The 14556-nt window shown below is 44.6% G+C and overlaps 1 protein-coding gene across 1 annotated transcript in view; it reads left to right on the top strand.

Moving 5' to 3' along the window:
* Nucleotides 1-1731: 1731 nt before the first annotated feature.
* The window catches only part of LOC122922310 (pleckstrin homology domain interacting protein), a 177080-nt gene continuing 164255 nt past the window's right edge, over nucleotides 1732-14556 (top strand). The window contains exons 1-8 of the mRNA XM_044272879.1: nucleotides 1732-1824; nucleotides 2118-2268; nucleotides 3053-3151; nucleotides 5353-5513; nucleotides 6532-6753; nucleotides 6933-7033; nucleotides 7236-7306; nucleotides 8957-9057. Of these exons, the coding sequence (XP_044128814.1) occupies nucleotides 1732-1824; nucleotides 2118-2268; nucleotides 3053-3151; nucleotides 5353-5513; nucleotides 6532-6753; nucleotides 6933-7033; nucleotides 7236-7306; nucleotides 8957-9057 (999 nt within the window). The remainder of the gene's footprint in view (nucleotides 1825-2117; nucleotides 2269-3052; nucleotides 3152-5352; nucleotides 5514-6531; nucleotides 6754-6932; nucleotides 7034-7235; nucleotides 7307-8956; nucleotides 9058-14556) is intronic.

Here is a 14556-nt window from a genome sequence, read left to right as displayed (position 1 = left end):
TACTGTATTTATTTTGCGGTTCGTAAAAAGGACGGGTGACATCAGTGTTGCATCCGTTGTGTTTTTTTGCGGATACATTGTACCAATGCCTGACCTTGTCTGGAAAACGAACAAGAATAGGACATTTTAATATGTCCCCAAGCACCATAAAAATAATTGTTCCATATACAAGCCTGTAAAAAAAACCAAAGGAAAAATACGTTCATGTGCATGGGCCCTAAAACAAACATGTCAGGAGAGGTGCCAGGTCTTCGTTACACGATAGTAGCAGCTTAGTGTGAACACTACATGAATTCATAAAAACCAATCTGTTAAAAACGTGCAGTAACTGTTTTGCGTTTGACGTGCATGGGCTGTCTGCTACATAGAAACCTGAGTATTCATTATTCCTATGTAAACATGTTGCTATGCCCTTGGAGGCTGCCATTTAATTTTTTTTATTTTTTTTCCCTTCAAGGCTGCGCCACAAACAAGCCCTTTAGGAGCGATGGGAAATAAAGCACCTGCTACTTGGTTCTCTTAAACAATAAGCCGTTCACTGTGATCAATGAGGGGAATATAGTCATAGCATACACCGCAATCATTTCAGGTTGTCTTGACACCAGAATATGGGTATATAGTGCATAAGTACCACACACCATAATGCATGCAGATGACCAGAATCAGCCTGGGTGCACATAAGAAGCCAGTGACCTTTGAGTTATTTACGCAGTCTTTTTTTTGTTTTACGCTACTTTTTGGCTCCATTCAGACGTCCGCAAATGGGTCTGCATCCGTTCCGCAATATCTGGAACTGGTGTGGACCCATTCATTCTCAATGGGGCAGAACGGGATGCGGAGAGCACACTGTGCTCTCCACATCCGCATTTCCGGAGCGCGGCCTCGAAAAAAAAATAGAACATGTCTTATGGGGGGTGCCGGCCGGGTGTATTGTGGATCCGCAATACACTAAGGACGTGTGAATGGATCCTTTGGCGTATGTAGGTCACAGATTGTCGCAAAAAACCTTTGTGACAAAGTCTTTGACTTTACCGCGCTTACTCCATTTTTGCGAAGTGCTAGAAAAAGAGGTGTGGTTGGTGAAAAGGGCAGGCCCGTCTCGTTCATCAATTTTCCATGCCAGGCATGGAAAATATTCTTAAACTAGGCCAGCAAGGTTGCTGGCATAGTTTAAAGCATGCCCACGATCAGCAGCAAGTGCCATAGTTATCTAGAGGTCTGCACCTCTACATAATTTTGGCGCATCCACCGGCAGTGCAGAGGTATTAAGACTGCCTTCTTAATAAATACCCCCTCTAAAGTATAAACTGGGTAAGAGAGCCAGTGGTCCGAATCTGTGCGGGAAACTGCCTACAACCTGAATGGAAACCAGAAAATACCTCATTATGATAATATATCCGGCTTCATCTGTTATGAATGGATCCAGTTGTATTATCTCTTAAATGATCCAGATCAGTTTTCTTTTGTGTCTGTCTTTCTCTGCATCCCATGCGGGACATAAAAAACGCTGCGGCATGGAAATGCATTCTGGTGCACGCCGTTCCGTTTTGTCCCGAAAACTGAACAGAGAGGGGAAAAAACGATTTGAGCGCGGCCTACAATATCAGCATGGAAAAGGTTGCAAAGCCATTGCTAGGCTGTTGCTGTTTTGCCAGTAAACAGTAGTTACTACCAGTATCCCTAAGTAGAGTTGGGTAAGGGTATACATGTATCCAGACATCTCTGGCCTGCATGGAGAAGAAACCTGATGAACATCTAACGAACTTCAGGCTTTGTTTGCCTCAGAGCATTTGTGATTCCACCATTGGGGAGAGGCACCACGTGGTATGAACTCTGCAGCAGGATTGCACGTGGAAAGTTTCTTCAGAGACCTCTACATATAAATTGACACCAATTGTGGGTTTTAAATCTGCAGTGTGTCAGTTTTCCCCTGCGGAGTTTGCAATGCCATTTAGGGAATACAGTGCTGACATGCTTACCACCAATTGTGATTGCAGATATCATGCTGCTGTTAGAAATGGGGGGGGGGGGGGAGAGAATGAAAGCACATCTGAAGCAGCTGCATCCTGTGTAAAAAAGAAAATTATTTTCAAGGTGTTGTGTTTTTTTTTCCCTAGGTAAAATATTACAGACATTTGGCACCTGACCATTTACTGCAAGTATGTCAAAGAGTCGGACCACTCCTCGAGAAAGAGATTCCTCAAAGTGTTCCTGGAATCCTGACACTATTGGGAGCTGGCCGCCAGTCTCTGCTGCGCACAAACAAAAGTATGAGAGCACTATAGATCCTACACTTTCGGGAAGGTCACCAGCGACCTGCCTATTCAACTATTTACATGGACACATGGCTGTGCTTCTCCTGAACAAAAACACTGGTTTCATGTTTATCGTTCCTGAGTTATGATACTTTTTTCTTAATATGCAAATTAGGTCTTTTGGTGCTGTTTTCTGTGGCCATCCCCTCCCACAGTCTTGTCACTGCCTAGCCCTGTCAATCGGAGCGGCAAGGGGTGGAGCTGGACACAGAAATGAATGGAGCTTTGCTGCTACAAGGGCAAAGGTGACGGCCTCATTGCACCAAATGGCTAATTTGCATATTAGGAAAATGTATCATAACTTGTGACTGGAGCCTCAGATGGACAAAAGAAAGCGTTTTAATCAGGTGAACCACAGCTATATGTCTATGCAAACTGTTTCATAGAGAAGGTCGCTGGTGACGGATTCCCTTGAAACATGCTTTTGATGCTACATGCACACGACCGTATGTGTTTTGTGGTCCGCAAAAAAAAAAAAAAATAATGGATGACATCCGTATGCCATTTTTTTTTTTTTTTTTGGTATAATTAATATTTATTTTAATTTTTTTTTAATTTTTTTGCGGGGCTACGGAACGGACATGCGGGCAGCACACCGTGTGCTATCTGCATCCGTATTTTTTGCGGACCCATGAAATGAAAAAAAAACAAAAAAAAAACTGAACGGACACTGATACAAAATGCGTTTGTGTGGATAGAGGCCTTAGTGTTACATTTTACTGTCTGTATATCCATAGGCTGCAAACATGTTGTATGGAAGGGCTCCGCTCTTGCAGCCTTGCACTGTGGAAGACCTCCAGAGTCCCCAATAAACTACGGAAGCCCACCAAACTTAGGTGAGTACAGAGGACGACAAGCACATCAACCTATACTGGCTGCATAGTGGAATTGTAAATGGGGGACAGAAGTGCTGTCGACTGATGCATTTCATAGTCTGCTTTCACATCAGCACTATGCAGGGCTCCAGATGGCGACCAAAACGGTCGCCAATGCGCCTTAAAATTTGCAGATGGCGACAAGACTTTTTAGTCTTGTCGCCATTTGCGACTGTACCGCCGCGATCCTGCGCAGCCTATGTTCTCTTCAGTAGCACAGCACAGTCAGTGGAGAAGGAAGGAGTCCCTCCCTCTCCACTATGACGCGGCCGCCTCTACCACCAATGGGGAGATTGCAGGGAGGAGGAGGGGAGGAGCTGTCGCCACTGCGCCACCAATAAATGTAAAACATAAGTATAGGCAGCGGTATCACAGACCCGGCACCCGGCCTCAATAACAGGGCATGCGATCTGCGGTAATTAACCCCTCAGGTGCCACAGATCGCATGCCCTGTTATTGAGGCCGGGTCTGTTATACCGCTGCCGACAGGAGTTAAAGAGGACCTTTCATGGGTACAAATATTAACTTATTAGTAGCATGCTACATAGAGCGGCGCCCAGGGATCTAAGTGCACTTACTATTAGTCCTGGGCGCCGCTCCGTTCGCCCGCTGTGGCCCCCGGTAATTTCAACATTCAGAGCAAGGAGGAGGAGACGCCAGTGTCTGTCCTTCCCCCTGACAGCAGCGCTGACCAATCACAGCGCAGAGAGAGGGAGTTTTTTTTTTTTCTCCCTCTCTCTGCGCTGTGATTGGTCAGCGCTGCTGTCAGGGGGAAGGACAGACACTGGAGTCTCCTCCTCCTTGCTCTGAATGTTGAAATTACCGGGGGCCACAGCGGGCGAACGGAGCGGCGCCCAGGACTAATAGTAAGTGCACTTAGATACCTGGGCGCCGCTCTATGCAGCCTACTACTAATAAGTTAATATTTTTTTGGACCCACGAAAGGTCCTCTTTAATTACATTCATTGCTGATGCAGTGCGCCCTCCCAAAGCCTCCCCCCCCCCTCCCCCCCATTATCACTGGCCACAAGTCCCCCCCCCCCCCCCCCTCCCCCCATTATCACTGGCCACTAGTCCCCTCCCATTGTTATATGGTGGCCACAGGGTCCCATCCCCTCCATTGGTGGCAGTGGCAGATTACACTGCTGGGGCTCAGATCGTTACCATGGCAGCCAGGACGCTACTGGAGCCCTGGCTGCCATGTTCAGCTCCCTGCTGCTGTGTGCACAGGGCAGCAGGGAGATGTGAGATCCTATTCACCCTGATAGATCTCTATCAGGGTGAATAGCACAAGGGATGAAAAGATCCAGGTTCTAGTCCTAAGGGAAGAAATGGTTATTAAATAAAAAAGTTAAACAAAAAAAACACCAAAATACTAAAAGTTTAAATGGCCCCCTTCCCAATTTTACATATAAAATTTACAAACCATAAAGAATTAACATATTACATATCGCCACGTCCCAAAAAGTGTGAGCTATTAAAATATAAAAAAATATTTCCGCTCGGTGAAGGCCGTAACAGAAAAAAAAAACTCTAAACCACGCAATTCGCCATTTTTAGTCACCTTGTCCCCCAGAAGATGTCCCTGGATGTGAGAGCTATGTGGTTTTCTCCTATATGTAGTGCTGGCTTACTACTGTGACCTGCGTCTCATCTTCTCAAAGTCCCTTTTTTTTTAATTATATGCTTTTTAAATTTGGCGACTAAAAAATGTAATTTGGCTCCTAAATTTTTTCGTTTAGGAGCCAATGGCTCCTGGTCATTTTTTTTTGTCTCGAGCACTGCTATGTTCTGCTTCATTATCACTGGAACTGAGGCCGCCAGCAGACACAATTGACTATAATGGAATCCATTTGGGAGTCCAGATTGCAGGACTATATTGTGCAATGTTTCTGAGAGAATCTTCGACCGAGATCACTAATGGAGTCCCTGCAGCAGGTGTGAATGCGGCCTTAGTACCACCATTACAGGCAAACGGAACAGTCATGTGGTCAATAACAAGCATACTAGATCATTGGGAACATTACATGTTCGTATTGTATGTGATCTGTATGCTCCTATCAGTGTGCTTTGAAATACTGCCGTAGATAAATACAGAATTTTTGGGCTTCTATGTGAAATTGTAGATTTTTTAATTTGCCTTGTTGGATTTTATCTTACAGCAAGTACACTTTTTGCAAGAAAGCTAAACGGAAAGTACAAGTTTCAGTCCTTAGTGCCGACTGCTGTCTATCAGCACATGAAGATGCATAAGCGGATTTTAGGTCACCTCTCCTCTGTTTACTGTGTAACATTTGATCGGACAGGTAGAAGGATATTTACAGTAAGTCGGTTTGGTTTCCTTCTTCCAATGGTAATATGGTAAAGCTGCTTGTGTTGATCTTTCTGTAGTGAAATATTTCTGTTTTCAAAAAATCTGAGTTGCTGCGTAGTAGTGCTCAACACCTAGCCGGCCTGCTTTTACTTAGAGGTTCTCCGCTTAGCCAGTATTGATAACTTATCCTCAGGATAGCTCATCAATATCAGATCAGCAGGGGCCCGAGCAGGCACCCATGCCAATTTAGCTCTTGTATGAGCGATGTGTCCTCCTCACTGTTTACCTATCATCATTGCAATGGAGAGCAGTGTAATTACAACTCCACCATCCTATTCCATTCATTATACTTGAAGTGAATGGGATGGACTAGCTGTAATTACATCACTCGCTGCTGCACTATTGACGGCATGCAGGTAATCAGCAAGGAGGGTGCAGTACTGCTTTGTCTTCATATAGCTGATTGACGTGGTGCCAGCCTCGGCCCCCACCGAACTCAAATTGGTGACCTATCCTGAGGATAGGATATTCGGAGAACCTCTCAAAATGGTTGTTTACCCTGGAGGGCAGGGGGTCTTTTGGGCAGACCTCCACCCCCAAGCGCCGGACCTTCGGTGGAAAGCATACTTACCTGTTCTCCATTGTTGGGTTCTGGCTTCTGTTGCTCCTTCTGGTCTCTGGATTTCAACGCCCTGTTTGGTGTGGGTCATGTGGCAGTTACCGCCAGTGACTGGCCTCAGCTTGTTCCCTTTGCATCATATCACCGGGTTACGTGATGTTAACGCTGTGGCCAGTTGTTTATGGCAAGGGCCATGTTACCTACATCAAATAGGAAGATCACAGTTGGAGACTGGAAGGAGGCAGTGGTGAGGGAGCGAATGAGCCAGAACCCACAAGTGAGGAGCAGGCAAGTATGCTTCCCTCTGCAAAAGACACCCACAGTGAACAACCTCTTTAAGGCATCACTGTGTGATGAAGACACTTTGATTTTGTTTCGATGCCTAAACATTTTATCTTGTGTTGATAGGGCTCTGATGACTGCCTTGTGAAAATATGGGCAACCGATGATGGTCGTCTTCTTACCACATTAAGAGGACATGCTGCGGAAATATCTGACATGGCAGTAAATTATGAAAACACAATGATTGCTGCTGGAAGCTGTGACAAAATGATCAGAATCTGGTGTTTAAGGACATGTGCACCACTGGCCATTCTACAGGGTCACAGTGCGTCCATCACATCACTACAGGTAGATTACTTGTAAGAAAATTGCAGGCATTATTATAGGGTGTGGAAGGTGTGTCCGTATGCAGCTTGGGATGGAGGGGAGGTATCTGCTGTCACTTGTAGACCATGGGTAAAGGGGTTGGCTGCAGCATACATTTATGTTCCTTGTTTTTCAGTTTTTTTGTTCTCACTTTGTTGCAGTTCTCACCCTTGTGCAGTGGGTCTAAGAGATACCTCTCTTCCACTGGGGCAGATGGAACTATTTGCTTCTGGCTTTGGGATGCAGGAACTCTGAAGTTTAAGTAAGTGTTTTGTTTCTTGAATTATCATTTATTATTTCCATAATTGGTCTTGATGAGTAATGTTGGCCAAACCTGCTGACCATTTAAAGTAGATCCTAGCAATATGCCATTGATGTCCCAGTTGGGCAAACCCCGTTGATGCTTTTTAGGAGAAAATCCCATTTACTGGTTCATTCTTCATGAATATTCTTTACTCTTTTAGCCCTCGACCAACGAAGTACAACGAGAGACCTCGTCCTGGAGTCCAGTTGATTTGTTCCTCATTTAGCTCTGGTATTTGCATTTACTTCTGCTTAATATAATAATCTTTTACGGTATATAGCGCCAACGTTTTCCACAGCTCTTTACAATCGGAGGGTAATTGTACAAACATCAGACTTTATAAAGTAATAAACTGATCAGCAATTTAATCTTAAAACATATAACGCTGCATGAGCCAATCACCAGTCCGTACCTGTGTATGCACAGATATGACGTGCGTCTGGCTGCATATATGTATATTATATTCAGTGTACATTTTAGCTTAATTTAACATGAAAATAATCAAATACAGTTTTGCTACTGTGGACATTCCATTGTTTCCAGGTTTTCTGGTTCAAGAACCTCATTGTCAGATTTAACCACTCCCAAATGACTGCAATGTTGAGTAAATGGATCAAAACTGAGAGTCCTGGAACATAATTCCACACTTGTTGGTAGAATAAGGATCTTCTGCTACTGTGTTTAGTACTCAGAGAATAGAAGTAGTTCTGCTATGCATACATGCATGACCCTTTATCCATCATTGTTTGTGGAAGTTCAGGAAATAGTTGAGCATTTTACAACCTCCTCTGTGTAGTGATGAGCATATCAGATATTTATTATATATTTTGTAGATATGCCACAATTTACACATGTGAATGCCCCTGAATACTGATGGTGTGAACTAGACATAGCATTGTATACTTTTTGCCTGCATTTCCCCTTTCAAGTTTCTTACAATGGAATTCATAGAGCCTCATAATTCCTCCAATAGAAGTGCCCTCCATAACAGTGCTGGTCATTCAGTGCACCATTTGTACTTACCTGTCACTGTCCCTGCATGGTGTAGTTACTCCAGTATGAGAAGGGCAACAGGGTGTGCAACCCTTCTTAGGGGATACCAAATGCAGACTGTAGATTGGTCAGTACATAGGGGGTACAACCTTCACTTCAATTAACTACAATGTGGCCCTGAGAACAAGTGGTGCTAAGAGTAGAAAGGAGCACAGCTGATTAGAAATGTTAGTGTCTGCAGGCCAGAGGAGGACATGTGTTTAGAGACTACATGTACTTATACCCACTACTTCATCTAATGAATGACCTCTAATTAAAATGTTGTAGTTCATGGTGAATTGGTGTGTGTTAAATGAGCATAAGGCCTCTTGCACACGACTGAATGCCCTCCGAGACATACGGTCCGTGAGCGGGCCATATGTCCCGGAGCGGCATTGATCGTGCGCACGGGAGCATAGATTACAATGATGCTGTGGACGTCGGCCCGCCCGCGGGATTATTGTCCTGCACTTATAAGATCATATGATGTGGGACAACAGTCCCGCGGACGGCCCGACGTGCACAGCATCATTGTAATCTTTGATCCTGTGCTCACGATCAATGCCGCTCCAGGACATATGAGCCCGCTCATGGACTCTATATCTTGGAGGGCATACGGTCATGTGCAAGAGGCCTAAAGCTCATTTGAAATTTAATTTTATTTTATTGTGGGTTTATGCAGTACTTAGTTTGTAACTCAGTATTTGTAATGAGTAATTCTGCTTTAAAGTTGTGCAGTACAAATCTGAAACTGACAGTGTTTGAGTCGCCCAGCCTATTAACCCACATTACATATTTTTATTTTTTATATACTTATGTTTGTGTTCTTGCTTCTGTGTTTTGCTTTAGGTGGGATGTTTCTTGCAACTGGGAGTACTGACCACATCATTAGGGTTTATTACTTTGGTTCAGGTCAGCCTGAAAAGTTATCCGAACTGGAGTTTCACACAGTAAGTATTTGTAGGCATATGTTAATTGCGTGTATACTTAGAAGTATTAAACTATTACCTCCGGTAGCCAATATAAATGCAATCAATCCAAAAATTGAGTAGGCGTGTTGGGTGATGTGCCTTGAGTCCTCTAGTCTGCTGAGAGTGTTTTGGGAAGCTGTTTTGACCTGCTCTGATTTTGTCTGTCTGCAGCTGCCACTTGTATCATTATATTTCTCTCAGCATGCTGACCAATTCTATCCAGTAAAAAGAAAAAAACTTGATAAGGCCTATTATAAGTCTTCAAGACACAGCCATATGTTGTAGGATCTCGAACAAATGTTGCAGGAGCACAGGCTTAAAGGGGTTTTTAGACTTTTTTTTAAAATTTATTTATCCTGATCTATTCTCAGGTTCTCAGTATCTGATCTGTGGGGGTCTAACAACTGGGAGCCCTGCTGGTCAGCTGCCCAGAAATGTTTGGGCAGCAGATTGTGCAGTCTAAACAACGATTTGCTGCCCAGAAACAATGCAGCTGTATGAGGGCGAGTGATCGCAATAACGACCCCCTCGTCCGCATACTGTGGAGGTGTATCCGGCATGTAAATGCAGAGCTTCACCTCTCTTTAACGAGCAGCTGACAACAATCTGTTGCTCATTGGTACGTGTAACTCCGCCTTTAGAAAAGGAGAATGTTATAAAAAGAGGATGAGAGCGGTCAGTTACAGAATCGGAAACGCCAGCAGACAGGAAAAGGACTTGTGCACACTCTGCAGAAGAAAAATGTATGAAGTTATTTAGAAGGTTGCTGAAATTTGCATTTAGGAGGCCTGTGGATTTCTTACCTCAAGTATTTTCTCACATTTATTACAACTTTGAAGCTGTCCTCAAAATATGAAGCGTTTTATTTTATTTATTTTCTTCTCAGGGAGCAAATATTGCTTAAAGGAAATCCCTTTTATAGTGCTCTAATGGCAGCACAAGCTAGTGACAGATCAACTTCGCAAAACCCTAGTTCACTCTCTTTAGTTGCCTCAATTGTTTTGCAAAAATCTTGCACTGAACGGCTCCAGCTCATGCCAATGAGTCCTGATATTCCTTACCCCCATAGCTGCTGTTTAACAGTTCTTTTCCATACGCCTCCCCAACAGCACTAAGCAGAAGGATACGCCACCTCCCAGGGACAGGAAACAACGTGGAGAACAATAATTTAAAAGCCTTTTCCAGTTGTTTCCTGTCCCTCCGGGGTGAAGTGGAGAATATAGCAGGGGTTACCTCCTGCTTACGAAGATGTCGCAGCCTTTTTGTGTCCATCCGTTCCCCTGGCTAAATTGTCAGGGGGGGGCTGCAGCAGGGCAAGATGCAGGCTTTTCTGTCGTCTAGGCATAAGTCCTGCGAATTGCAGTCAGCCCCAGACGATACCACACCTCCATGCGGAGCAAGCCAGGGGAGGAAGCCAGCATTACGAGACTCGGGGCCGGAGTCTGGCGAGAATAGGTCACGTGGGAGCAAGCGTGCGTCGTACCGTGTGACCTGGCAGTACTGGATAAATGCCGGCTGCACAAAGAATGGCCTTCCTCATCAGCGTGGAAGCATCTGTGTGTTGGAGCAGCCATGTCCTTGCCTGCTGACAAGTCCGCAGACCCTCCAAAGGCCCTAAGCCCGGTAGGCCTCCTCCTGATGGATGCTTCTTTGTTTGCATTTTTCTTTTTTGTACACCATTGGGGTTTAATGGTGACAGTTTCAACTTAATTTATTTAACCCCTTCAGGAAAAGCTTAGTATTTTTATTGCAGGGCAGAGCCAGCAAAATTGGGGAACCTTCATTAAAGAAAGCAGTTTGCCGGCCACATAAAGAAACCCCTTTGCCAGAGATGTACAGATAAGATTATGGCTGAAGAGACCCCATCTTCAATGGACAGCCTGAAATCTATCATTAAAGAGGAAGTTCGCTCCGCCGAAGATAAGATGGCTGTGATTCCTCAGAGACCCTCTACCTCCAGATGTAATCCTGACGCACCACTAGATGTCGATTTTGACTTAGATGAAGGAGAAGTCTCCTCTGATTCCGACTCAATTTCTTCAAATGATGAATCTGGTAGACCCCTGTGTTCTATTGAAGACACTGAATCTCTCCAAAAAGAGTCATTTCAGGACCTAATGTTTAAAGGTCTGGGGGATAGGAAAAGACGTGCATTCCCAGTCCATGAAAGCATAAAGAAATTTGTTGCGGACGAATGGAAGATCAGGAGTTTCTAGGGTATTCAAGCGAAAATACCCTTTTAGTGATGCGGATTCTGTCCATTCGGATAAAACTCCCAGGGTGGACACCCCGGTTGCCACAATATCTAAGAAGTCCTCCCTCCCCTTTGAGGATGTAGGTCTCTTACGAGACTCTATGGATAAGAAATGTGAGTCTATTCTACCTCCATGTTAAGGCCCAGCATCGCTGCTACCTACACTGCCAAGACCCTGTCTTTATGGCTATCTCAGTTAGAGGAACATTTACTTTCAGGTACTCCTGGAGAGGATATCCTGTCCTCCCTACCAGTGTTAAAGCAGGCTACAAATTTCTTATCAGATGCCTCTGCTGACTTAGTCAAGCTTTCCGACAGATCAGCGGCCCTGTCTGACTGTCTTTCAGAAGGTCTGTTTGGCTAAGGTCCTGGTTTGGGGACAACACCTCTAAAGGCAAGCTATGTAGTATTCCCTGCGAGGGGGACAGGCTCTTCGGATCAGTACTAGATGACATCTTAGACAAGGCATCTGATAGAAAGAAAGGCTTCCCATCAGAATCCAGACCTTTTCAGCATCGCCGCTCCTTTTGTACCCAAAGAAAGGGCCGGCCTGACCAGAAAAAGAAAGGGAGCTCAGGCTCCTGGCAGCCCTCAAGGGGCAGAGGTAGGGGTTTCCTATTTAACCCTGACAAATCCACCAAGCAGCCAAATCAATGACGCCAGGGACCGGGTAAGGGGAAGACTAAAAAAAGATTTCTTTTAGCTTGGGAAGGGGTTTCAAAATCCTCATGGGTTCTAGATCTAATATGTCATGGTTGCAGAATAGAATCCCCCCCCCCCCCCGTCCCTCCTCCAGAAAGGTTCCTATTAAACTGAAAATTAAAAGAAGAAAGGCAATTTCTACTAGAATCCCAGATTCAAACTTTACTGTTAAAACAAGCTGTTGTTCCAGTATCACCGGATCAGAATGGGAAGGGGTTCTACTCGCCAGTCTTTTTAGTTAAAAAAAAAAAAACTGCTCTTACAGGGCCATTATAAATCTGAGAGATCTCAACAAACATGTCACATACAAAAAATTCCAAATGGAAAGAGATCAACAATCAGTTATTTCAGGGCTGTTTCGTGATAACTCTAGATTTGGTGGATACCTATTGTGTTGCCATTCAGAGATCATCAGAAATGCCTGCGGTTTGCGATTTACCTAGAAAATCGCCTGACCATCTACAATTTCAAGTCCTCCCTTTCGGTCTTTCATCTGCTACCCAAATTTTTACAAAGATCATGGCAGAAGTATTGGGGTTTTTACATTAGCAACAGATCACTATACCCTACTTAGACAATTTCCTGATTTCGGCTCATACATCAGAGATTCTCCTCAGAAGGTTCCAGGTAGTCAGACGTCCTAAGCTTGAAATTAAATCTGGAGAAGTCGGACTTGATCCCCCACCAAAAAGAAGATCCTCCTGGGGATCCTTCTAGATTCCCACTCTGACATCCTCTCTCCCGGAACAGAAGTTCCAGAATATAATAGCAAGAATGAGTTTTCCGGTCTCACCCAAGGGTGTTCTTCAGAGAAATTATGGTAGTCCTCCTGGGTTTAATGACCTCAGCCATCCCAGCAGTCAGGTGGGCTCAGTTCCACAGCAGAATGCTACAGGCTTTTCTCTTGTTCCAGGTGGAAAGAAGTTGCTTATCCCTAGACAACGGGGTGTCTCTTCCTCCTCAGGTGAGAGCTCCTCTACAGTGGTGGCTACTACAGGAAAATCTGAACTAAGGAGTTCAGTGGCGAGCCTCAGACCCAATAGTGATAACAACAGATGCAAGCGGGTCAGGTTGGGGGTCTCACAGCGGAGATCAGCTAGTCCAGGGTGTTTGGAGTCAGGAGTTGCATCCTCTATCCTCAAATTCAAAGGACCTTCTAGCAGTATTCCTAGCCTTGAAAGCTTTTCGTCCAGCTATTCATCACAGAGATGTGAAGATTCTGTACGACAAAAAAACTGTAGTCTATATAAACAAACAGGGCTGCACAAAAAGCAGAAAACTTTGTCAGACAGCGTTCAAGTTATTCTCCTGGGCCCAAAGCCACACAAACTCAATTTCAGCAGTCCATTTGAAGGGAAAAGAAACGCTCAGGCAGATTTTCTGAGCAGAAGTGATCTAAAAGCAGAAGAGTGGTCCTTGAACAAGAGGATATTTCAGTCAATATTCAACAGCTTTGGAATCCCAATCCTGGACCTCTTTCCCTCCAGAATATACAGACAGGTAGATCGATTCTACAGACCACTAAGAGTACATGCGTCCTTGGCCGGAAGGCCTGCTATATACTTTTCACCCCCCCAATATACCTGATTCCAAGAGTCTTGATAAAAATAATAGAGGACAAATGCAGTGTAATTCTGATAGCCCCATATTGACCCAAAAGAACATGGGTTTTCCCCCTTCTGCTAAGCCTCTCGAGCGGGAAGTTCTGGTTTCTCCCTCAGATTCTGGACCTTCTTCAGGGCCCGGCCCAGCATCCGGATGTTCGCCAGTTGAATCTGACAGCGTGCATGTTGAACGTTCCCTCTTGAGAGCCAAAGGACTGTCGGATGCAGTTATTAACACCCTACTAAATAGTAGAAAGCCTGTCAAGTCTAAGATTTATCTTGGGATCTGGAATGCTTTTCTCCATTTCACAAAAAATGCCTGGAATCACACTGTCTTGCCAGATGTCAAGATAATTCTGGACTTCCTACAGAAAGGCCTAGAAGACTGATTAAGGGCCAGGTCCAGCAAAGAAGTTCAGTACCACAATTTAGATGTCAGGAGATGCGTCTTGACTTACCTAGAAGCCACTAAGGAGATAAGAAAATCGATCGCCCCCTAGTCTAGTATGCAGGAAAGAACAAAGGTCAAGGGGCTTCAAAAATAACTATTTTCTGCTGCCATGGCATATAGAGAGAGGGGTGCTACTCCTCCCTTGGGGTTGAAAGCCCATTCAACTAGAGCAATTTCTAACTTCTGGGTGGAAGGTGCCTCTGCTTCCCTGGCCCAGATATGTCAGGCTGCCACCTGGTCCAGTCCAAGTACTTTCTTCAAACACTACTGACTGAATGTTTATCTCTAATAGGGACCTTTCCTTCGGCTGTAAAGTTTTGTCTGCAGTGGTCCCTCCCTAATTTTTTGATTCCTCTGTTAATCCTCCTGCTTAGTGCCGTTGAGGAGGCGTATGGAAAAGATGATTATTACACTTACCGGTAATTGGATTTTCCATTTAGCCTCCAACTGCACTGGGATTTCCCAGC

Source organism: Bufo gargarizans, unplaced genomic scaffold, assembly GCF_014858855.1.
Source record: "Bufo gargarizans isolate SCDJY-AF-19 unplaced genomic scaffold, ASM1485885v1 fragScaff_scaffold_186_pilon:::fragment_2:::debris, whole genome shotgun sequence".
NCBI classification, from domain to species: Eukaryota; Metazoa; Chordata; class Amphibia; order Anura; family Bufonidae; genus Bufo; species Bufo gargarizans.
Note: the sequence above shows the minus strand (reverse complement) of the source record. Positions and strands in the feature narration are given on the sequence as shown.